Source organism: Suillus subalutaceus (genome assembly GCF_016647625.1).
Source record: "Suillus subalutaceus strain FC151 chromosome Unknown DFJ58scaffold_40, whole genome shotgun sequence".
Taxonomy (NCBI): domain Eukaryota; kingdom Fungi; phylum Basidiomycota; class Agaricomycetes; order Boletales; family Suillaceae; genus Suillus; species Suillus subalutaceus.
Window position 1 is genome coordinate 73,011 of NW_024540289.1, and position 22,221 is coordinate 95,231.

The 22,221-nt window shown below is 49.0% G+C and overlaps 9 protein-coding genes across 9 annotated transcripts; 5 read left to right on the plus strand and 4 right to left on the minus strand.

Moving 5' to 3' along the window:
* Positions 1-17: 17 nt before the first annotated feature.
* Positions 18-1,243, minus strand: DFJ58DRAFT_913422 (uncharacterized protein; the record flags this gene model as incomplete). The annotated part of the gene is made up of 6 exons (XM_041395325.1): positions 18-85; positions 128-220; positions 377-463; positions 521-588; positions 621-770; positions 864-1,243. The coding sequence occupies 6 exons, from the start codon at positions 1,241-1,243 to the stop codon at positions 18-20; spliced, it is 846 nt and encodes a 281-aa protein (XP_041244921.1).
* An 82-nt stretch (positions 1,244-1,325) lies between these two features.
* On the plus strand, positions 1,326-2,404 carry DFJ58DRAFT_745000 (uncharacterized protein; the record flags this gene model as incomplete). The annotated part of the gene is made up of 3 exons (XM_041387361.1): positions 1,326-1,756; positions 1,812-2,083; positions 2,143-2,404. The coding sequence occupies 3 exons, from the start codon at positions 1,326-1,328 to the stop codon at positions 2,376-2,378; spliced, it is 939 nt and encodes a 312-aa protein (XP_041244922.1). The 3' UTR covers positions 2,379-2,404.
* Positions 2,405-4,422: 2,018 nt separating this feature from the next.
* Positions 4,423-5,787, plus strand: DFJ58DRAFT_913424 (uncharacterized protein; the record flags this gene model as incomplete). Its single annotated transcript, XM_041395326.1, has 3 exons — positions 4,423-4,820; positions 4,883-4,995; positions 5,206-5,787. The coding sequence occupies 3 exons, from the start codon at positions 4,423-4,425 to the stop codon at positions 5,361-5,363; spliced, it is 669 nt and encodes a 222-aa protein (XP_041244923.1). The 3' UTR covers positions 5,364-5,787.
* Positions 5,788-5,890: 103 nt separating this feature from the next.
* On the plus strand, positions 5,891-7,876 carry DFJ58DRAFT_782957 (uncharacterized protein). The gene is made up of 5 exons (XM_041389868.1): positions 5,891-5,956; positions 6,011-6,174; positions 6,237-6,856; positions 6,907-7,639; positions 7,700-7,876. The coding sequence occupies exons 3-4, from the start codon at positions 6,258-6,260 to the stop codon at positions 7,580-7,582; spliced, it is 1,275 nt and encodes a 424-aa protein (XP_041244924.1). The 5' UTR covers positions 5,891-5,956; positions 6,011-6,174; positions 6,237-6,257; the 3' UTR covers positions 7,583-7,639; positions 7,700-7,876.
* A 9-nt stretch (positions 7,877-7,885) lies between these two features.
* DFJ58DRAFT_782961 (uncharacterized protein) lies at positions 7,886-10,086 on the plus strand. Its single transcript, XM_041389869.1, has 2 exons — positions 7,886-8,491; positions 8,547-10,086. The coding sequence occupies exons 1-2, from the start codon at positions 8,021-8,023 to the stop codon at positions 9,885-9,887; spliced, it is 1,812 nt and encodes a 603-aa protein (XP_041244925.1). The 5' UTR covers positions 7,886-8,020; the 3' UTR covers positions 9,888-10,086.
* Positions 10,087-11,021: 935 nt separating this feature from the next.
* On the plus strand, positions 11,022-13,058 carry DFJ58DRAFT_878111 (uncharacterized protein; the record flags this gene model as incomplete). The annotated part of the gene is made up of 3 exons (XM_041394486.1): positions 11,022-11,492; positions 11,548-12,235; positions 12,312-13,058. 3 exons carry the CDS (start codon positions 11,022-11,024, stop codon positions 12,869-12,871), a joined length of 1,719 nt encoding a protein of 572 aa, XP_041244926.1. The 3' UTR covers positions 12,872-13,058.
* On the minus strand, positions 13,059-14,998 carry DFJ58DRAFT_878115 (uncharacterized protein; the record flags this gene model as incomplete). The annotated part of the gene is made up of 6 exons (XM_041394487.1): positions 13,059-13,719; positions 13,790-14,197; positions 14,250-14,478; positions 14,537-14,795; positions 14,861-14,892; positions 14,950-14,998. The coding sequence occupies 6 exons, from the start codon at positions 14,996-14,998 to the stop codon at positions 13,380-13,382; spliced, it is 1,317 nt and encodes a 438-aa protein (XP_041244927.1). The 3' UTR covers positions 13,059-13,379.
* A 144-nt stretch (positions 14,999-15,142) lies between these two features.
* On the minus strand, positions 15,143-19,905 carry DFJ58DRAFT_782966 (P-loop containing nucleoside triphosphate hydrolase protein). The gene is made up of 20 exons (XM_041389870.1): positions 19,732-19,905; positions 19,475-19,666; positions 19,325-19,408; positions 19,159-19,273; positions 18,473-19,094; positions 18,353-18,409; positions 18,130-18,302; positions 17,958-18,056; positions 17,506-17,867; positions 17,247-17,453; positions 17,087-17,195; positions 16,935-17,031; positions 16,748-16,883; positions 16,620-16,702; positions 16,461-16,565; positions 16,318-16,411; positions 15,945-16,256; positions 15,820-15,891; positions 15,674-15,762; positions 15,143-15,618 (listed from the first exon to the last, which is right to left on the minus strand). The coding sequence occupies exons 1-20, from the start codon at positions 19,825-19,827 to the stop codon at positions 15,522-15,524; spliced, it is 3,201 nt and encodes a 1,066-aa protein (XP_041244928.1). The 5' UTR covers positions 19,828-19,905; the 3' UTR covers positions 15,143-15,521.
* A 491-nt stretch (positions 19,906-20,396) lies between these two features.
* Positions 20,397-21,757, minus strand: DFJ58DRAFT_782969 (uncharacterized protein). Its single transcript, XM_041389871.1, has 2 exons — positions 21,299-21,757; positions 20,397-21,241 (listed from the first exon to the last, which is right to left on the minus strand). Exons 1-2 carry the CDS (start codon positions 21,564-21,566, stop codon positions 20,628-20,630), a joined length of 882 nt encoding a protein of 293 aa, XP_041244929.1. The 5' UTR covers positions 21,567-21,757; the 3' UTR covers positions 20,397-20,627.
* Positions 21,758-22,221: the final 464 nt, after the last annotated feature.

Below are 22,221 nucleotides of genomic sequence, written 5' to 3' on the forward strand. Positions count from 1 at the left end.
TGCGAGGCTTCAAAGCGTCATCCCGTTTGCATTCCCATAACGATTTTTCGCCTCACACTTACCCTAAAACCTGGCGTGTTTAGGTCTGTTGTTCCAGCAGGTACGACTAGACAATCAGCAAACCTACCTGCAAGATGATCTGTGCGTCGAGGAGTAGCGGAGATTCGGACTATTCCTGTACCCCTCGCGAGAACTGCATTGAGTGCTAACGTTCTACCACCTGAAGCTGAAGTTCATATAACAATTGCAAATAAAGCAAGGTCATCGCCGGCGACGGCGCCTAGTTTGAAATACAGAGTGTTAAAAATTCATTTTCCAAAACACCCACATGATACGTCCCAAACACGCTGGAGACAGTGATGTTTAGAGTACTTACGGTACGGTCCCATGCTCGTGATCACATCTCGCTGAAACACAGACCAGTCACCCGAAGCTAACTTTCGCAAAATAGGTGTATCGAATGCTACATAACGAGAGGGGTTAACAGATGGACAAACCGAAACCCAGTCTCTTTTCTTACCTGGCACCTCGAGATACCCTCCTTCATCGTTAAGAAACAGAACGGACCAAAGATCTCGACACTTCGCACTTCGGAAAACCATGAAAAGGTGGCCACTCACCCTGACACGAAGACGTCTGTAGGCTGCGTGAATGGTGTACTAGATCTTTCGTTCCCCCGAACGGCGTCAGATTTCTGGATGCCGTATGTCAACCAGGAAGCGATGGTCAATTCGCGCAGGAGGATGAGTTTCAAGAGAAACTTGAGAAGGCTTCAAGATAGTGCTATTTAAATCAAGTACAAGCGGTTTATAGGCATGCAGAATCACAGCCGACGATCATCTGAACCCTTTTTGCCCACACACTGATCGATCATGTCCTGATCAAGATAGATGTGCTTCCTGCCCGCCACCTTCTCGATAATATTGGGACCATCATGAGGGAGCCCGCCACCGATGGCCGCTGATTTACTACTAACAATCACCGGACAGTTGTACCGAAGAAGGCCCCGAATTTCATCCACTCTCGCGAGCTGTGACTGTGACGTAGGATTGTCTACGAAAGTGGAGTTTGCCATGTACTCCAGAGTGTCCCCGGAAGAAAGAAAACCTTGCCGAGTTTCGTCTACCAGCTGATAAAATGGATGATCTGGGAGAAGCTGTCCTCCACCATTGTCAAGAAAGATGCAGAGTGACGTGTCGGCACTGTAAGGAGGAGGGTTGTTTGTAGATGAGTTTGCAGTCATGACGGTCAAGTTCTGATATTCAGGGGCCAGTAACCTCTAATTTATATTCAAATTTAGGGGTTAACGTTCAACACGACCCATCATGACTATCTCATATCCTATATGTGTCTTCATCGAGAGTCGCGAACAAGGAAGAATATCTCATGATTATCCTTTCTATCGCCTCGTCGAGGAGACTATTCAGAATGTCATACATTGCCCTGTTGTCTTGCGTCACATGGCGAGGAGCACTCTCAAAAACCCCGACAAAGTTGCGGAGAAGCGCAGGGTTCAGGAGATCATCCAATATATACAAAATACCTGCCCCACAGTTTCTGGCAGTGACTCCCCCGCAATATATTCGAAATTCGTTGAGGTGCGCGCATACTCGGGCTGTCACAGTGGCAAAGATCCAAAGAGCAGGAAGATTGCCCGAAAACACATCTATCTACAGAAGCGCTTAGTGGATGACTGGGTGAAAGCATCCACCGAGCTTACATTAGAGTGGTATCCACATCGTCTCGAAGGATTTCTGTAAGTGCCTCCACCTATAGATTGTTGTTCGTTGCTGAATATACCATCTCTGTAGCCTTCTGACCGTCTTCATGAAGCTTTGCTTGGCACGTGGGCTCATGGCTACGGTCAAACTTGCATTTGCTTCAGAGGGCATTGACCTGAAGGTTCAGGTTCATAGTAGTGGTCCCCCATGCTCGCTGGACAATTTTCTCTCTCAATGGAACGGTTGGCTCGAGTTTGACAAATCTGCGTTTAGCGAGGCATTGCCATATCACCGCAGATTGCGCTCGATAGCAATTTCAGACAGAATTTCTGAGCTTGCTCTTGGTCACGTCCGCATAACATGTGTGTTGAAATTTCATTTCAAAAAGTACTGACCTCATCACCCCTTTGGACCGCCCTAGATGAAAGTACCGGTCTTTGTCGATTGGCTGCTGGAGATTGGACAGCATTTCCGCCTGTGTGTCCCATCCCCTACAATGTGTTTCAGCCGCACTGCCTACGAATGTGGGATTCTCAACCAATGGAAGATCCTAACCCTACCGTGACCGAGATAGAGACGACACTAATTCCAAGCACATCTATGATGGCACATGCTGGGTGGGTTACCAGGGCGAAACAAGCAGAACTTGAAGAGTAGTGGTTGGAGCTTTCATTCTATGTCCAAATTGTATCCATCTTTCTTCAGTTTCATTTTATTTCTTCATCTATTTTCGGAACTCGCCGCATCATCGTCTGACATGTAAGTGATCGATTGTGTTGCGACAGATGGGCGCAGTGTAGGTCATTTTTGTGGGGTCTTGGAGTTAGCGCATGAGGAGCTGGCGTGTATGAGATTCATGATTCGGACGGGAAGATGGAACATTCTTTAATCTCATCGCTAGCATATCTAGCGCACGAGATTCCGAATAGTGAGGTGCATGTAAAGTAGGAGACGACAAGCCTGTGCAGAATGATAGCATCAGGGACCCGCGCAACGCGCGAAGCGAGAATTGATAGTATTAATAATAGATGAACAATTGAACAAGGGTGGCCAACAAGCGTGTATGCGAGACAAGGTAACTATACTCAGCCGGCACCCGTAAAAATATGGCGCGCTTGTGCTAGTCGAGCGAGCACAGCAGAGTCTGTGTACGTGGAAGACGAGTGAGCGCTTGAAGGTGGGGACGAATCTGGAAGAGTAGTGAGTACCGAGTACGTGCATTGAACAAAAGACTACCAACGAGATTTGCGATGGTCTCTCTTAGCACCACTGCTGTGCTCTCTCTCCTTCCAACAAGACCGAGACCCTACCTTCTCTCAACGCATTTACCTCACTCATTTCTTCGTCCTGGAATACATCTGAGAAGCCCCTGTCCCAGGTCAGATCGCCTGCAAATGAGGGGCACCGGATGGTGGAATGTAGGGCTGAGCGGCAGAAGAGGTGCCACGCGTGATACCAGACGTCTGATGCACTGCATGCATGTACATTGACTGAGGTACGTTACTAGGTGCTGCATTTACCACGTATAATATCCCGTGGATTGTCTAGATCGGGCAGATGGCAGGAACGCCGAGACCCGGCGGGAGATAACGTGACATGTATTGGAGGCGTGGCTGTGAAGGGGGGACGGCAACGAGGTTGAAGTAGAAGGAATGTGTGCTGATGGTAGGGAGGCCACTACGCTGAGATGGGGAGGAAGAGGTACACGTATATCTACGGGATACAGAGAGTTTATGCTCGTAATGAGCACAAGCAACTTGGAAGTTTGATATCTGCGTCAAACAAGTTCCCAATTTGTGGTACCGGAGGCGGTGATTGTATAACGATACTAGTTCAAGCCGATGTTTGTTGAGTTTTGAATAGGGAGATAATGGAGGTTGACTGTGTCCCCGAAAAAATACAAAGAATCATCTTCATGCTCCAGCAGCTCATCGAGGACAACCCATCTATTCTGCTGAGAAGTTGTTTTCACGCTGGAAGTGAACTGATAAAAGTAATGCAAGCTTGCGTTCCAAGTGATGACAGGTCTCCGAGACTTCAGGGCAATAGGTTCGGCCACCGGAAAGTCAAATGAAAGCGGGTCCTGAACAGCAGGCATTGATGTGAAGGCACCAAATTCGGAATATACATGACCATGGAATTTATGTCTCGCTGCGGGCGGGACTGATCACGAAAGACAGGTATTTGGATTGCTGGGGGCGTTGCAGGGGCGAACAATGTGGCCAAACAGTTGATCTCAGCTGCATCGAGCGGGTTGATGCGTGGAGAAATTGATCGGGATTGTGCAATTGGCCTTTGAGAGGGCCGCCGTGTATGGTTATGAGAGGGTAGGGGGAGATTATAGCTCAACTTGAAGCTTGAGGTGAGGAACCGAAGGTATTTACGAGCATGGGTCGGCGCCCACAGGTGAATTGACACAGCAAATTTGGACTAGGGGCAACGTTGCACATCAATACACGGGAATGCTCAGTCCCAGTGCAAGTGAAATGTCGAATGCCGGCATTTGAAGAGCATTCGAATCCGTGCACCATTCGTTGAGATAAATTTTATAGATGACAGGCTCCAGTACTAATACTTAGTATGAGACAGAAAGCACACAATTTATTTGTTGCGACGTGTTGTGTTGATGTTGTGTCAACATGTGTTTTTCGCACGACTCTAAGATAGGGGTCTCATATTCGTCTCTTCAACACGACCTATCATGACAATGCCATACCCACTATGTGTCTTCATCGAGAGTCGTGAACAAGGAAAATTATCTGCTGGTCATCCCTTCTGTCACATTGTGAGGGAGACTGTCCAGAACGTTGTATTATCCCACCCTATCTTGCATCATATGGCGAGGAACACTCTTGAAAACCCCGACGAAGCTGCGGAGAAGCAAAGGGTTGAGGAGATCATCGAATATCTGAAAAACACTTGCCCTACAATTTCTGGTAGTGACTCTCCCGCGACAAATTCAACATTTGTTGATGTCCGTGCATACACGGGCTGTGGTAAGGATATGAAGAGCAGGAAGATTGCTCGAAAATATATTTATATCCAGAAACGGCTAATTGACGAATGGATGAAAGTATCCGCCAACAAGCGGATTTTTCTGTAAGCGCTTTCACCTCTAGCCTAATTGTTGTTCATTACTGAATACACTATTTTCTCTGTAGCGTTCTCACTATCTTCATGAAGCTTTGCTTGATACGTGGACTCGTCGCTGCCGTTAAACTTTCATTCGCTTCAGAAGACGTGAATGTGAAGGACGAAGCTCACGGTTCTCCATGTTCGCTGTAAAATTTCCTCTCACAATGGAATGGTTGGCTTGAGTTTGAGTCTGGTACCTTTGTTCAACGCAAGAGATTACCATACCGCAAATTGCGCTCTATAGTGTTTTCAGACAGAGCTTCCACCTTTACTCATGTTAGCATAAACGGTAAGGGTATATATCGATTTCACTAAAAGCTTCTGACATGATCACTCCTTTGACTGGCAGATTACGGTTGGCCCCGTCTTGAACCACTGGCTACTGCAGATTTGACAGCATTGGACGCCGAACTCAACTGCACCCCTTACAATGTGTTCCAACCGCACTGTCTACGAATGTGGGATTCCCCAATAGACCCCGAAGCTCGAAAGATAGAGACGAAATAGGAAAAATGCAGATTATTGGTGGTACATGCTCAGGCTGTGTCGCTTGAGGGCAAAACTTACTCGATAAGACCATAATCTTCTGTTTTGATTGATTGTTGTACTTTCTATGCACAATGGGAGTAGCTATTGAAGATCGAAAAACCACTCTGAAGGAAATAGCGAGTGCGATGGATGCGGTTGATAACCCTAAGTTGACGAGGATGACCACGAATTTCAGCGTGTCGAAGACTTCGATCGTAGGTTCGCTCTGCAGCGGACTGGCAGAGGTACGCCTCACACTACCAGAGCCTTTGTGACTTGTTGGGGACACTGGGGTCCCTTGTCCGTGAGGGCCGAAGAGACCAAGTAATATGGATGCTCATGCCTCATGTCGGATTCCGTGGTGTTAGAACAGCGATAAGTCGCAGGCGGGGGCAGACATGAGAAATGCATGCGGTAGTTAGTAACTTGGTTAGTGAGGGTCCCCGCGGAGTGTCTGGGGACAGTATGTTATTCACACGACTTTGCCAACTTTGTCGAAGGCGAAGGTTCTTTGAAAATGTATATCGCTCCCATGAACTCCCACCCTGCGTAGAATGGAATAATCAGATACGGTATGCATATTCCGGATCACTGGCACTGATATGAGATACTACAGGCAATTACAGGAGGCTAATCGAGGTGACTTGTATCGCCCGATTTCCCAAGGGCACTCATTTGCACATCCTAAACTCTCAGGGCACTGAGGGCAGGGATACCTATATAAACCCTCATCTATTAGATTTTATCTTCAGATAGTTGCTCCCTTAGTGGCCCGTGATTCTCCTTGCTGGTACGCCCATATTGCGTCCACTTTCTAATCAGTCGGTCTTACGTGATAAACAAATTTTACAGCACAAAACTTCACTAGACCAGATGACTTTAGCAATCTCTGACAATTCCACTGCGCGCAATCCGCCTCCCTTTCCTCCTGAACTTTGGATTACAATATTTAGCCTCGCCACCGATGTCCCTGGTCTGCTGAGTTATGATGGCCAAACCCCATCTGATCTTCCGCATCCCCTCGTCCAAGATCACGAGCACAGACTGTTAAAAGAGTCTTTTATCACAAAGAGGAGTATTATCCTTGTCTGTAGGTCATGGAACGCTCTCGCCACCAAGTTCCTCTATCGGAGCGTCGTAGTCACTCGCCCGGCTACCCTGTCTTCTTTGCTTGTCGCCCTCAACAGGAGATCCTCTGGGGCAGCCCGCTCCGTTCACGTAGGGTGGTGGACGAGACGACTTGATGTTTTGATACAGGATGACCATTGTGAGGCATCTGATTACGCCCTCCTGGCCAACATCATTCGACGGTTCCCAAACTTGTCGATCGTCAATTTATCTATGCCTATGCTTCCCGATAATGATTCCTGGCTTCGGCAGCTACCCGAATCGGTCGTTATAGCGCTAGTTGAATCCTGCGGTCCATCATTGCGCGTATTTGATTGTTCTGAGTCCATTTTGCGCCCCTGCAGGTATTGGCTCATCCCTATCGCGCGTATGGCACTTGCTGATCACTTATTAGAGAGGATCTGATGAAGTTGATGGCTGCAGCACCAAATTTGAGCGTGCTCCGCTGCCCAATTTGCTCGCCCAGTGCGAGGGACAAGTCTCCTTCTGTTAGACTCGATGTGCCCGTTATGACCAAGCTGCAGGCGGTGTCACTCATGTCGGTCTTTTTGCGAGATTACCTGCCAGACGATAGAAATGCCAACCACTTCCCGGCTCTCCGAAAACTTGCCTACGACTGCATCCCTCCTCCGTTCCTTGACCATACTTGGAAACATTTCGTGAGGCTGAGCTGCGCGAATGTTACTACTGTGCACCTCGACTACTCCCTTCAACCCGATTGTCTTCAAAAAGAGCTGGATCTGCTCAGTGAATGTTGTTTGTCTTTGAACGACCTCGTCGTTTACATCCGTTCATGGACGGACATCAATCCGAATCTCACCCTTCCTCCTTCCGTTTCATATCTGGGACTACACTCCAAGTTACGCAAGGCACCCGCGTTCCATTTTAAGCAACTATTTGCTGCTCTTCGTACCATATCGGGTTCGAAGCTCAAGATTGTTCGATTGCTGCACGCGGACGCCGTGGAAGATTTACGGGAGAACCACCGGGCTCTGTTGGAGAGTGAACTCAGCACTTCCTGTATTACATTCCGCATCGAGGACAACGAGGGTCATCTTCTGATGGCTTGATACATGGGTCATGGGTACAGCATAACACATGCGGTTTAGATATCGGTGTATTCTTAGGTGAGAATATCTACATTCACGCCACATATTGGCTCACTCACGCTCTAGGCTAATCTTCAGGGATCTATTTAGACCTATCATGGATTCGTGATTTGTATCCAATACACGTACACTGCTGCAAACATCGCCCTGGCATTGCTCCCGGCGTCCGCCACAGGCAGGAACGCCCTGATATATTATGCAACTGATCGCCTGACTCTTCGACCATCTGAAGGCGTCTTTTCAGTCGCTAACAATAGATATTGTCTAAGCGCCAGTTACATCGCCAGCCAAGTATTGCTTACTAAGGAATGAGTGCCGCATCCTCGCCTTCATGCTCGCCATCGATTAAGCTGATCCTCACCATACTCATCAATATAGTCGCTCACTACACGCTTTTAAATGGCTGATGTGTCGGATGATGGTGGATCTGTTGCTGATCAGATCGATAATTCTGAGGAAACCTCTCCAGATGAGTTGAACGCAGTCGCCAGAGAGAACGCGCTGAGAGTCGAACGTAACCGCAGACGTGCTGAGAGACGTGCTGATGTCGTCAACTTAACAGCCGTGTCTGACGACGAGCCACTGATTGAGGCACCCTCTCGAACAACTTCTCCCGGTCCTTCTCTCCCAGAGACTCCATCTTCCGTTGATTCATCCCCATCTTTGGTGATGCACCCGGCCTTGCAAAACTTTGATATCATATGCACAATCTGTTCACACGTGCACCGCGGGTCGCTTCCTGCCCTTGCATCCACATGCCGCATCTTCGAGCGCCCAGCGCTTGATGTCCTTTGGAGGAATCTGCAGTCCGTTGAGCCTCTTGTCAAATGTCTACCAAGTGACCTGTTTGCTATTGAGCTAGGTCGTATGGTAGGTGTCCCGATTTTATGTGATCATCGGCTTCTGACTAAGTTCACATGCGCAGGCATTACTGAAACCTCTCGACACCAGGATATGGGGTATTCTTTGCAAATACACGTCTCGCGTGCACTCCATCACACAATCAGACCGCTCAGCGGTTATTGAGCCCCTTGGTTCGATAATGCTGTCTTGTCCTTCGGCGCCTGCGTCCATGTTTCCGAACCTTCGCGAATTAACATGGCATGCAGATGGAACGCACTACGCTGCAGAGTTCTTGCGCATGGCTTTTGTACCCACCCTACTGTCCTTGGACATGAATATTTCTTCAGCTTCCACCGTATTTCTCTCAGTTCTTTCGTCTCTTGGAATCTTGTGTCCTCATCTCCAGACACTGAATATGCGGTTCCCATCTGCAACCAACGAGTTGCTTCGTAAAACTTCACCCTTCGTTGCACAATCCATTTCCCAGCTCCACCGTCTCCAGGTATTATTTGTATGGGACCTAGGAAACCAAGGCAACGAGCACCTTATGCAGCTGCAAGCTCTGCTGACACTGTGGTTGGACTTAAAAGCATCATCAGCTTGGGAAAGACAGTCGCTCTTGCAATTCCCCGGCTTTCACAATTTGTATTCTTTGGTCCTTTTCATCGACGATCTCGAGCATGCCGCGGAGTTCTTGCGTTCGTTTCAGGTCATCGACAGCAAAAACATTGGAATCCGCTTCACCGCTGCTCACCCCTCCACAAGTTCATCTACGACGCTATCCCAGTTCTTCACTGTCCTCGGGGAGACATGCGACCACAACAATCTTATGTCCTTCAGTCTCCGTGAATCGACAAAAGTCAGCACAAACCCGGACATCTTCAAGCCACTGTATACATGCCACAATTTAACTCGGTTGTTCGTTGGGCGCAGCTGGAACATTTCTATGGCTGATGAGGAGCTCTGCCAGCTGGTGAGAGGCTGGCCTAAGCTCCAAGTGCTCGACATCAGCCGATTTGTCGCCATCAATGAGACCACGATACCTACATTCCACGGGTTAATCAGTTTACTTCGGCTCTGCCCTGCCCTGACTTCGCTCACTCTTGTCATCGATACCACCAAGCTGGATGGTATAGATTTCAAAACCCCTGGTGATGGAATTTTCAACAACCATCTTGAGAAACTTGTTCTCACCAATTCGCCCATGACATCCCCGCTAAACGTAGCTCTAATCCTTAGTGGCCTCTTCCCCAACCTGCTTAAAGTTGATCTTGGTTGTTGGGATTCGGCCCCAAAGAATTTGTTACCCCAGAAGCAGTCAGCGATGCACCTTGAACAATGGGAGGCGGTCAACCTCTTTCTTCTCGGCTTCGGCGTCGTAAGGGAGAGATGCACGGGAAACATGACGCCGTCCGACTTCTAGGCTGCGCTTTCGAGTATCGCATTGTACACTTTCAAGTCTCTATGCCTGGATTTACGTGGTTTCTGCAGTACATGTTATGCTATGCGCTTAGATTTCGTTTAAATACAAAGCGCTCGCAAAACAGTTGCCAAATTCCGTGATCTCTTCTCTGGTTTTTTTGCGGGATTACCTGCCAGACGACAGACGCCAACCACTTGCCGGCTCTCCGAAAACTTACCTACGACTGCATCCGAGTCCCTCCTCCGTTCCTTGACCATACTTGGAAACATTTCGTGAGGCTGAGCTGCGCGAATGTTACTGCTGTGCACCTCGATTATTCGCTTCAACCCAACTGTCTTAAAAAGAGCTGGATCTGCTCAGTGAATGTTGTTTGTCTTTGAACGACCTCGTCGTTTACATCCGTTCATGGACGGAAATCAATCCGAATCTCACCCTGAGGCCTGAGGCCTTCCGTTTCATATTTGGGACTACATTAACCAAGTTATGCAAGGCACCTGCGTTCCATTTTAAGCAACTATTTGCTGCTCTTTGTACTGGTACATATCGCTCAAGATTGTTCGATTGCTGCACGCGCACGCCGTAGAAGATTTACGGGAGAACCACCGGGTTGTGTTGGAGAGTGAACTTAGCACTTCCTGTATTACATTCCGCATCGAGGACAACGAGGGTCATCTTCTGATGGCTTGATACATGGGTCATGGGTACAGCATAACACATGCGGTTTAGATATTGGTGTATTCTTATGTGAGAACATCTTCATTCACGCCACATATATGGCTCACTCACGCTCTAGACTAATCTTCAGGGATCTATTTAGACCTATCATGGATTCGTGATCTGTATCCAATTCGCGTACACTGCTGCAAACATCGCCCTTGCATTGCTCCCGGCGTCCGCCAGTATCGCCCCGATAAATTATGCAACTGATAGCTCTTAGCTTCATCGCCTGACTCGTCGACTACATCTGAAGGCGTCTTTTCAGTCACTAACAATAGACATTGTCTAAGCGCTGGTCACATTACAAGTAATTGTTTACTAAGGAATGAGTGCTACATCCTTGCCTTCATGGTCGCCATCGATTGAGCTGATCTTTCACTATACTCATCAATATAGTCGCTCACTGCACGCATTTAAATGGCTGATGTGTCGGATGATGGCGGATCTGTTGCTGATCGGATCGACGATTCTGAGAAAACCTCCCCAGATGAGTTGAACGCAGTCGCCAGAGAGAACGCGCTGAGGGTTGAGCGTAACCGCAGGCGTACCGAGAGACGTGCTGATGCGGTCAACTTAGCAGCCGTATCTGACGACGAGCCACTGATTGAGGCGCCCTCTCGAACAAATTCTCCCACTCCTTCTCCCCCAGAGACTCCATCTTCCGTTGATTCATCCCCATCTTTGGTGATGCACTCTGCCTTGCAAAACTTCGATATCATATGCACAATCTGTTTATACGTACACCGCGGGTCACTTTCTGCCCTTGCATCCACATGCCGCATCTTCGAGGGCCCAGCGCTTGATGTCCTTTGGAGGAATCTGGAGTCCGTGGAGCCTCTTGTCAAATGTCTACCGAGCAACCTGTTTGGTATTGAGAAAGGACATATAGTAGGTGTCCCAATTTCATATGATCATCCGCTTCTAACCGAGTTCACCAACGCAGGCATTACGAAAACCTCTTGACGCCAAGACATGGAATATTCTTCGCAAATACACGTCTCGCGTGCGCTCCATCACACAATTAGACTCCCTGGCGATTATTAAGCCCCTCGCTTCGCTAATACTGTCTTGTCCTTTGGCACCTGCTCTCATGTTTCCAAACCTTCGCAGATTAAAATGGCATGCAGATGAAACGCACTGTGCTGCAGAATTCTTGCGCATGGCATTTGTGCCCACCCTGTTGTCCTTAGACGTGGTGATTTATTCAGCTTCCTCCATATTTCTCTCGGTCCTTTCATCTCTTGGGACCTTGTGCCCTCAACTCCAGAGAATGTCTGTGGAATCTCGATCTCCAACAGACGACTCGGACATGGTCCTTAAGGCCTCACCTTTCATTGCCCAATCTATTTCACAACTCCACCATCTCCGGGAATTGTTTGTATGGGACCTAGGAGACCAAGGCAATGAGCACCTTGCGCAGCTGCGAGCTCTGCGTAAACTGTGGTTGGACTTGGAACCATCGTCAGTTTGGGAAAGACGGTTGCACTTGCGATCCCCCGGCTTTCGCGATTTAGATTTCTTGATGTTTTTCATCACCGATCTCGAGCACGCCTTGGAATTCCTGAAGTCGCTCCAGGTCATCGGAAGCAAAAGCATCCAGATCCGCTTCATCCCCACTCGCCCCTTCACAAGTCCATCTGCGACGCTACACCAGTTCTTCGCTACCCTCGGCAAGATATGCGATCACGACAATCTTGTATCGTTCAGTCTCGCTCAATAGTTCCATCAAAGTTAATGCAAAACCGGACATCTTCACGCCATTATATCCATGTCGCAATTTAACTCGGCTGCTCATTGAGAATGGCTGTGATATTTCCATGACTGACAAGGAGCTTCGCAAGCTGATAAGAGCATGGCCTAAGCTTGAAGTGCTGGCTATCAGCCGCTTTGTCTCCATCAAGGACACCGCGATACCTACATTCCACGCGCTAATCAGTTTACCCCAGCTCTGCCCTGCTCTGACTTCACTCACTCTTGTCATCGATACCACCCTGAGGCACGGTATAGATCTCAAATCCCCCAGTGGTGGAATCCGCAATCAGAATCTCAAAAACCTCGTCCTCGGCAATTCGCCCGTTGATTCCCCGGCACAAGTGGCTCTAATCCTCAATGGCCTCTTCCCAAACCTGAAGAAGATTGATCTTGATTGCTGGTATTCGGCTCCAAAGAAATTTTTCCCCCAGAAGCAGGCAGTGATGCCACAATGGGAGGCAGTTAATTTCTCTCTTCTGAGCTTCAGCATCGTAAAGGAGAGATGCACGGAATGAGGATGTCGTTTGACTTCTAGGCTACGCTTTCAAGTATCACCATGTACACTTTCAAGTCTCTCTATGCCTGAATTTACTTGCAGTACATATTATGCCATGCGCTTAGATTTCGTTTTAATATAAAAAGCACTCGCAAAACCAGTTGCTAAAATGCTGCTCGTGCGAGTTCTGTGATCTCTTTCTCTGGAGTACATGAATACGCAAGTGACTGTAAGCGTCATAATAACACTCCGCTTACATATGCGATTCGCTAAAATACAGCGGTGCAGATGTCCGAACTTCTATGAAGTCTCCAAGTGCTCGTACGCGACACAGTAACACAGAAATGACGCCGCACCAGGTCACCAGAACTGCCGTAAACATATTCGTGGATGGGGGAGTGAATGATGAGAATGCAAATTATGATATATGTTGGGTATCACTGCGTGGATATGACCAATGTTCTAGATGAAGGGGCGTAAAAATATGCGTGCAGATTCGTGGTGGGGACTTTGATGATGCGTAAAGGCTAGATCTTGAGCTCGCGGAATCCGCGCACGTCAAGCCGCCCGGTGCCATTCGTCTGCCATTCCTCATCAGCCGCTTTGGAAGCTTTCTTGAATTTCCCGCCAGGAATGACAATCTTTCCTGCGCTCATATACGCAGTGCGTGACTTTGGAAGCCCGAGAGCCTTACGCTGGCGTCGAGTAAGGGGTTTCTGGGTTTCGGGAGGCGGTGTGTTACATGCGGGAGGGGTACTAGGAAGCGGAGATGAAACAGCAGATGATGAACGGCTGGATTCTGCGGAGGAGCCAGGGGTGGAGAGGTCAGGTGTCGAGTCATCCATATCATCATCTGCCTTGACTTGACTCAAGGGTGTGCGAGAGGGCGATCGCCGTGAGTTTCGCGTTCGCTTGGAGATCGCAGTCAGATGTCGACGATCCAGACGATTCGTCGAAGGAACGCTTAGGTGACCGATGAGCTCTAATGCTCGACGTGAAAGGCCGATGGGTGCCGGTCGGCTGACCGGGGACGGGAAGGAACGAGTCCGCCTCAATGCTCAAGGAATCAGTGGAAGAAAGTGGTGAGGGGGAGCGGGATATGGGGAGTGGGACATGGGCAGGTGTTGGTGGTGTATTTTCACGATTCAATCTAATACTGTCGATTGGACTATTCTTGGGAAAATTCTTGGGATCAGATTTGGCTTTGCCCCGGGAGACTAGTTTCTTCTTGACAGGCGAAGCGGCAGGCGGTACTGCATCGGCGGGTAGCTCGCAAATCTCGGGAAGACCAGTGTGCGGCCCTCTCAAGTTTCGTATCGAAGAAAAATGTTCCCAGTCATGATATCTGGAATGGCGGGTCAGCACGCGGCCTAGGTATGCTAGGGGAAATGACTGACGCCACATATATCGTCCCCTCTGACTCCTGAGATTCGTTCATTTCATCGCGCTGCTGCTGCCTCCTCTTCCTCCGCGCATCTCGCTCGTTATCTTGAGATGACGACTGGTCATCGTTCTCGGCGCCCGCCTTCCACTCGATGACATATACCAATCCAGGCTGGATAACCTTGACATTCCTTCGCGCAAAATGCGCAAATGCAGAAAGTTCAAGGTGCCCGCCATAAGTGCCTATAGCGCGTCACAACGCTGCACAGGAAGAAATCGGGAGGGGCAAGCCCTGGCACACCTTGTTCTCGCATGCACCTCAAATGGGCGCTTAGTCCGCGCTCATCCTCACAAAAGGGCTGATAGCGCTGCGCATGGCTCTCGATCCAGTCGCATATATCTTTGCGCAGCTGGAGGTGCTGCGACGGCGAACCATAGAATTGATCACAAAGAGCCCGAAATAGGCAATTGCCATCGCCCACTGTTTGTGCAGCGTAGAGACCCTGCGAGCGAAGTTGCTCCGTAAGAAGCTGAGTGTTCTGTTCTGGATCTGTTATGGGCTGTGTGGAATATCAGAACAGACGAAACGTGAGTAGGGTGCATGGATGACATGCGTGACACTCACTCTCCCCTTGGATCTTGTCGTGCGCGACCTCACTAGGGTTAGCAACGTCAATAAACCATCATTAATTGTTGCTATCAAGATCGACGTACTTGGCAATGGTGCTTTAGCACGTCTCTGGGATTTCTTCGATGGGCCCATTCTACTTGTAAAAAATTCAACGAGTTCTGTATGTGAGATCGTGTTGGTTGTGAATAAAGCACAGGTGCCGCGTTTCGGGGTCCCGAGACCCGGAAACCATGGGCCAACGTGCCTCGCAGCACAGCATACTAGTCTAGTACTTGGTTGCAGCAGGGGCCCGAACCCGGTAAATTAAATTTAATGTCTTATCTATAGACAGAACAAATTGTAGAGCAACACGCGATGACAAGCACATTTGTAAACTGTCAAAATCTGGGTGCTAAGCACTAAGCGCTAAGTATTACCCACGTTTAGCGTATCCCCACTCCTGAGTCCTAATGTAAAAGGAAACGACCGTTTTTATCTCAGGGTCTGCATACGAGAGACTCAGCCGGAGTAGCTATGTCTCTCAAGGCAATGATGCTTCTAATGTGGCCGTGAAACAAGCTGCTGCACTGAAGGTTGGGGTGTGCTTGAATCCAACGTTGGACAATGATTGCTACCGGGCAGAGGACTCATGCAGCCAAGTTCGCCACGGCGCCTATCATCCCAGTGACGCTCGACTCCCCACCCCACCATCACCGACTGGCGTTGGGAATGTCTTCTCACCGCCACTTCGATCTGACACGAACTCTCGATATCTAGTTTGCCCATAATGAATAACCATCGACACTTCATGAAAAAGAAGACGCTCACATTCTGCCTAGCCTTACCTGTTCCTCGCGCGAAACAGACGGCCTTGTCGTTTTAAGCACTTTCAATAGATGCTCTTGAGTGATCTCGTGCTGCAGAAAACGTCAGTGATCAGAGGGGTCTATATGAGAAAAGCAAGAAACACAAACCTTCTTGGGCGTCACAACGGCCCGGCTATCAGCCTCCGCCCCCCCAGATTTCGACACCCTAATTTTTTGCAGCTAGAAACATATCAGTCAGAAAGATCTGTGCCAATACGAGCGCAGTTTCTTACTCGTTGCTTCATTTTCGTCTCGTCTGCCTTAGACGCCTCTTTCGCTGCATCCTTCCTAGCGCCCAGTACCATATACTTTACCGGGACCTCGTCACTGAGCCCCACGCCCAACCTCCTCCGGCCCGCCCCGACACCATCTCCACCATTACCATCCGCCTCCTCAGCATCTATAGCAGCATGCACTACCTCCAGATGCGCATTGTATACAAGCGCCTGCAGGTCCGCACCCGAGAAGCCCTCAGTAACACTTGCAAGTTTATCAAAGTCCACAGAGGGAGCAAGCGTTAGCTTCCGGGATACTGCAACCAAAATCTGAGCAGGTGTACAAGACAATGTTAATATTGTGATATATGAAGCACAGTGGGGCACTGACGTCTTTTCGGTCCTCAATATCAGGCAGATCGCATAGCAAAGATTTATCCAACCGACCGGGACGAAGCAGTGCGGAATCGATGAGGTCTGGCCGACTTGCGCAAGATCAACAATCAAACGACGCGCTCAATGGAGGTAACCCACCTCGTTGCAGCGAGGACATAGACTCCATCAAGCCCCTCGGCACCATCCATCTGGGTTAGCATCTGATTTACCACGCGGTCTGTCACGCCCGTACTGTCATGTCCTCTGCACACAAACATTTATATTCACAGCAAATAGAGCACATAACAATAAACTCACCTCTTTGGTGCAATCGAGTCAAACTCATCGAAAAAGAGCACGCAGGGTTTGGCAGCCGACGCACGATCGAAAATGTCTCTCACCTAAACAGAGTAAGTATTTCCTTGAAAAACCTCATATATGCGTACTGATTTTTCACTCTGTCCGATATATTTGTTCAATAGCTCTGGACCCTTAATACTGATGAAGTTCAACCCGCACTCTTTCGCGACGGCTGACGCAAGTAGCGTTTTTCCACAGCCAGGATAGCCGTACAAGAGTAGCCTACATTCCTTCCATAAATTGCATCCACAATAAAGAGCATTATAGACGCACCCAGATCTGAGCCTCAGCGGAGACTGCTTGAACAATTGAGCATACTTCGTCGGCCACTCTAGGGTCTCCCTCAACACGAGCTTGGTGTCCTTCAAGCCTGTACCGCCACAATTAATGAACCGACGATATAATCCTCGAAGAGAAACACACACCGCCAATGTCAGCCCACTCTACGTCCGACTTTTGCAAGGGCACATCCCTCAGTGAGAGAGGCACAAATCCCTCTTGGGCCTCTACAAAATCTTTCGCCGAAAGTGTGACCTTCCCAGACAATTGTCAAATAGTGAAACATGCGCATCGGGTGATTCTCACCTTCTCAACATCTGCGCCCACTTCTGACACTGCCCGCCCAACAGCGACCTGTATCGTCCGCGTGACAAGGTCCCGCAAGTCCACAGGGGAATAGCCCTCCGTCCCTACCGCTAACCGAGTGTACTCAGGCGGGTCCGATTTGTCGACAACAAATGACAGTGGCTCCTTAGCCATGGAAAGCCGGCGTGACACAAGATTGGCGAGAATCTGTTCAAATCGCTTCAACTCAAAAGGTACCAATAATCAAGGAGAAACCCACCTCCTTCCGCGCCTCCCTTCCCGGGGGAGGAATGGAGGCGACATCCTTGAAGATATGCAGTGTATGTAGTAGCGAGTGCACGCTAGTCTGGCTTTCTGCTGTGGCGAGGAGTACGATACCACGGAAGTTAGATGGTGCAAGGCGTGCGTTGGAGCTGTATTGCATGAGGAAGAGCTCCGTTATATGTCGCTGGCGGAAAGAATCCGCGTGTTCGACCTCGGCAGCACAGACTTTGTCAAGATTGTCAAAGATGAGGACAGAGGGGCTGTGCCATCGTGCCAGCACAAAGAGGTGGCGAAAGAGTGCACCGAGGGTTTGAGCGGGCTTGGATGCGAGCGGGGAGAAGTCAATATAATGTATGGCTGATTAATATTTTTTGATATCGACGATTTCAAGCAGCAACGAAATTGGTTAGGCTAGAAAAGCATTAGAGCATAGAGTATCCCACTCACAGGCATACACGCGCTCATCTGCTTCCAGTCTGCGCGCGATCTCTTTCGCAACTGATGTCTTGCCCATTCCCTGACGGCCTGTTATTAGGATGCCAGGAACTGTAGTACATGTGGAAGCGCAAGGATGAAAGATGCATCAGAATGTGCCAGAAACAAGATCTGATACACATACCTCCCCGAATGACATCCTTGCGCGCATGTACGGCGTAGTTCGCGACGCAAGTCTTTGTCGTATCTTCGATAATATTGGAGACACCTGATAAGCGAAGCGATGGTTCAGAGGGCGTCACTAGTTCTGGTGAGATCACTGCGGAAGCTGAAGGCGAGGATGATGGGGACGCTGGACTAACGTAATGATCAGCTTATGTCGTAATCAAGGGAATGTTCGAGCGTACTCATCGAGGTTTCCATTGATTACAGGCCCCTGCTCACGGGCACCCGTGAGCGATATCCTACAAAGTTACTATATTAGCAATGGTGGTGGTGGAACTACACATGAAAAGAAAGCAGCGCACCGAACGAGATCCCAGTCCCCGACCCCACCCTTCACTTCACCGACAAACATCACATGGGTCTCCAAAACGCGATCAGAGATTCCCAGCCACACTTCCCACCCGTTCTTTCCGTTCCCTTCATCATGTTTTGCCCCCAACTCTCTTTTTGATCCCGGGTGCAGTACCTTTGCATCGCCATCATCCTGCTCAGTTTCAGCACTTGGCTTGATGCTGGTGTTGTTACCGGTACCGGAATTTATGGTATCTGTTGGATCCTTGGGTGGCTCAAGCCTACGTGCATGCGCGCACCACCAACCCGAACGTGGAGGGTCAGGATTTGGGTCGAACGGGATGTACCGAGTCCCTGTAAGCAACGATAGAGTGTAAGGATGAATATATGCGCGCGTTTTGGTATCGCGTAGATTAGTCATTTCGGGGACGTTGACAAGGCGCGCAGGGAGCGTTCGGAGAATTTCAGATGGATATGAGGGTTTGTCCTGCGTTGGCGCAACGGTTCCGTGTTCTAAGCTTGTTGAAGACGAGGTTTTGGTTTCGGTTTTCGATTTCCTGTGCGACTTGGGGGCAATGCTAACCTCGGTATCGGTTGTGAGCAGCGCTGCGGTCACAGACGTGTCGAGCGAGACTTGTGATTGAGGGAAGATCAGTAGGGGATATCAATGTGAATAAGATAGTATGATGGCACGCACCAATTCTTAGTCGTACTCTCGTCCGCCCGAGCACCCAAACATTGATCTCTTGTCCGACATTCGCAACTCGCACTTGAGAGAGGAGAGTACCTTCAACGTGCGCTGCATGCAGTCCCTGGGATAGGTGGAGTCAAGCCAGCTAGTCAGCAGGGATGTCAAGACCTACTACTATGTCCCAGTCATCTGCACTGAGAGGTTCAGTGCCCACTGTCTTCGCGTATGGGAGGTCATATAGTAAACCTAATTCTACCTGCCGATCCAAGCTACACCATCAGCCGGAGGAAGTAACAGTTGTGCGAGGGAATAAAGAACGCACCACATCTCCTTCTTTGAAGCCCAAGCCTGCCGCGTACTGTGGATCTATCTCTAGCGTCTCTATTCCACGTTCGCCTGCGGTAGAGTTGAATGAGGCAAGGGAGGATGCAGAAGCCATGCCGGTCCAGCCAACATACGCCTCTCTTCCCTCGCCATCGGTAGGTTTTAAGTGGACAGCAAGGGTTTGCGGACGCTGCAATAATAATTCCAATCGAAGTCAGAGTCCAGGTATGAGACGGAGAAACAATGTAAACATACAATCTGTCTCTCGAGAAGGGGACCGTATACTGATATTGGGAGATTGACCAGGGATGATTTCAGCGATACAAAGTGTACTCTTGCGCGCCTGGGCATTTCGTAGACGATCAATTGACTCTTGAGTATTACTGTGTGTCTACAGTCACTTCTAGACTCATGCTACTACAAATAAGTGGGTAGACCCAAAGCGGGACTAGTTTAGTGAACGGGGTCCCAGTCTAGACAGCGACTTCTACCGGTGACGTACTACTGTCGGGTATGTTGCCATACTTGTTGCGCTCTATAGTACTTGTTTTTAGTTTGATTCATATCATCATCCTGCGAGGGGATTTCACTAAAGCCACGATCGCTTCTTTGGACCAGACTCGGGTTGTTCCCGTCTTAAAGCTACCGGAGATTGAACAGTATTGGACGCCACGCCCGCTCCATCCCTGACAATGTGTTCAAACCGTACTGCCTACGAACTTTGTGGGATTCCCCAATAGACCCCAAACTTCGAAAGACAGAATCATTGCCAATTGGTGGCACATGCTTAGGCTGGGTGGGCGAAACATACGCCGCAGTGAGGTCATAATCTATCTTTTTTCACTGTAGCTGAGTATGGCGACTCCATCCCGCCACCGTGACTTAGCATCTTGGGCACCAGTTTCAGCCAAGTGCTTGATATTTGCTTGATAATTCGTTCTTTATTTTTCATGGAGCAGTCCTACATTAATTATTTTACCCACATCATGCATTGTTCACCCTTGCAGAAGGTATGTACCAGTAACTAGTACGTCCACATGCAAGACTAACTGGACACGGTCTAGGGTAGACTACGCTTGTGCACCATCATGAGTCCGAAGTTTGATCTAGCACCGTACTATCAATAAGCAGTGGAAGCAAGGAATCTGAAACTAAATGATGCCACTAGACCTTGAACCATCGCTGAGCCAAACCTTCAGTTGCCGCACAAGTTTCTTTGCAGTGACCTCTAGCTTCTCATCTCTCGTCCGTGCTACATCCACAATCGTCCGTTTCCTACCTGAAGTCGTTAGCACGAGGCCAACTCGCCTCGGTGAGAACGAAATAGATAGCGCGCTGAATGGTAGTGGTGCAGGGTCTGATGTCCGTTTGCTTGTGCTCGCAGATCCAGTTCCGCTGTTATTCAACCTGAAAATACTGGACGATGAAGACGAAACATTCACTCCGGATGGGTTTGTGTGTACAACTCCCTCGCGGAGACCATAGTGTCGAACAAGGTCTTCTAGCCGGCTGCGCGGTTGCATGAGGTCAAAAAGGTCTTTGAACGAGTCCTCTCGCTCGAGGTGAAGTGATGAGTCATCAACCATAACATCTTCGTGGACCTTGAGTGCGATGAAGAGGTCAAGAACTTTGGTCTCCCGTTGCAGGGTATCGCAAGAGGAAGTAGAAGCTGAGGAAGAAAATGGAAATGGATCGGATGAATAGGGAGAGCGTATCATCGAATTGTATGCCGGTAGATATGTGGAGCGCAGTACATGCTCACACGCTTCATTGGCAATGTGAGTTCCGGCCGTCACGGTCAAAGGACTTGAACAGCACGCACCAACGTAAAATGAGAGATTAACCAGTCGGAGTTGTGTGGAGAGCCAACAAAGTGTCTTTCTCTGCCGTTCGATCTTTCCCTCGTCAATCCCAGGTGTTTGTGGAAATGTCATATACACGATCTTTAACAATAGGTGTGGAGGTAGGTCAGATGGCTTCGCTGCTCCACGATGTTCACCCGGGAAGGGGGGTGGGGGTAGAGAGCTGGCATTAGGGACGTAGGGAGGAGGTGGAATAGACTGCATGCACTTCTCTTCGACGATGACCATAATATGATGTGTGTCTTCAGATGCGCCTTTATAGACAAATGGAGTTATTCTAGTTTCTGGAAGCAGTGCAGTCTTGTGAAAGCTGCGCGGTGATTAGGAATAGGCGGTTTAAAACGCTGATCGGCGGAGAATTCAGTTTGATCTGACTGAAGCTCAAGAGGCGATGGATGGTCAAAGAACAGCATCCTGTCATACCTTCCTTAACCTAGTAACCTCCCGGTGCATTGCTTTGCACAGCATCACGTGACTAATCGAGCCAATTCAAAAGTCACGTGTTTTTCATTTTTGCGTCGGAAATTCAATGCTCCCAAAGTAATACTGCTCAGAGCCCCATCCGAGCCATGTCCTCATGTTCAGCATGTTCCGAGCGGGTACCTCTTGGATGAAATAATCGCTCGTCAATCTCATTATCTCCCAATATCAATATACGACCGCATTCTTCAATTGGAACTACTCTAATTAGCTGTTATCACAGCATCTGCAAACCTTTCCTATCCACATCAAGCCCATCGATGGTTAGAGAAGAGGCATACGCATGGCCTCTGCGTCCTCCCTTGCCTCATTCAACTCTAGCGCAGGCAATCATGGAATAGAGGCTCTAGAGATGATTCCACAAATCGTGGAAGATTGTAATCTCGTTTAGCGCGCTGCCTTT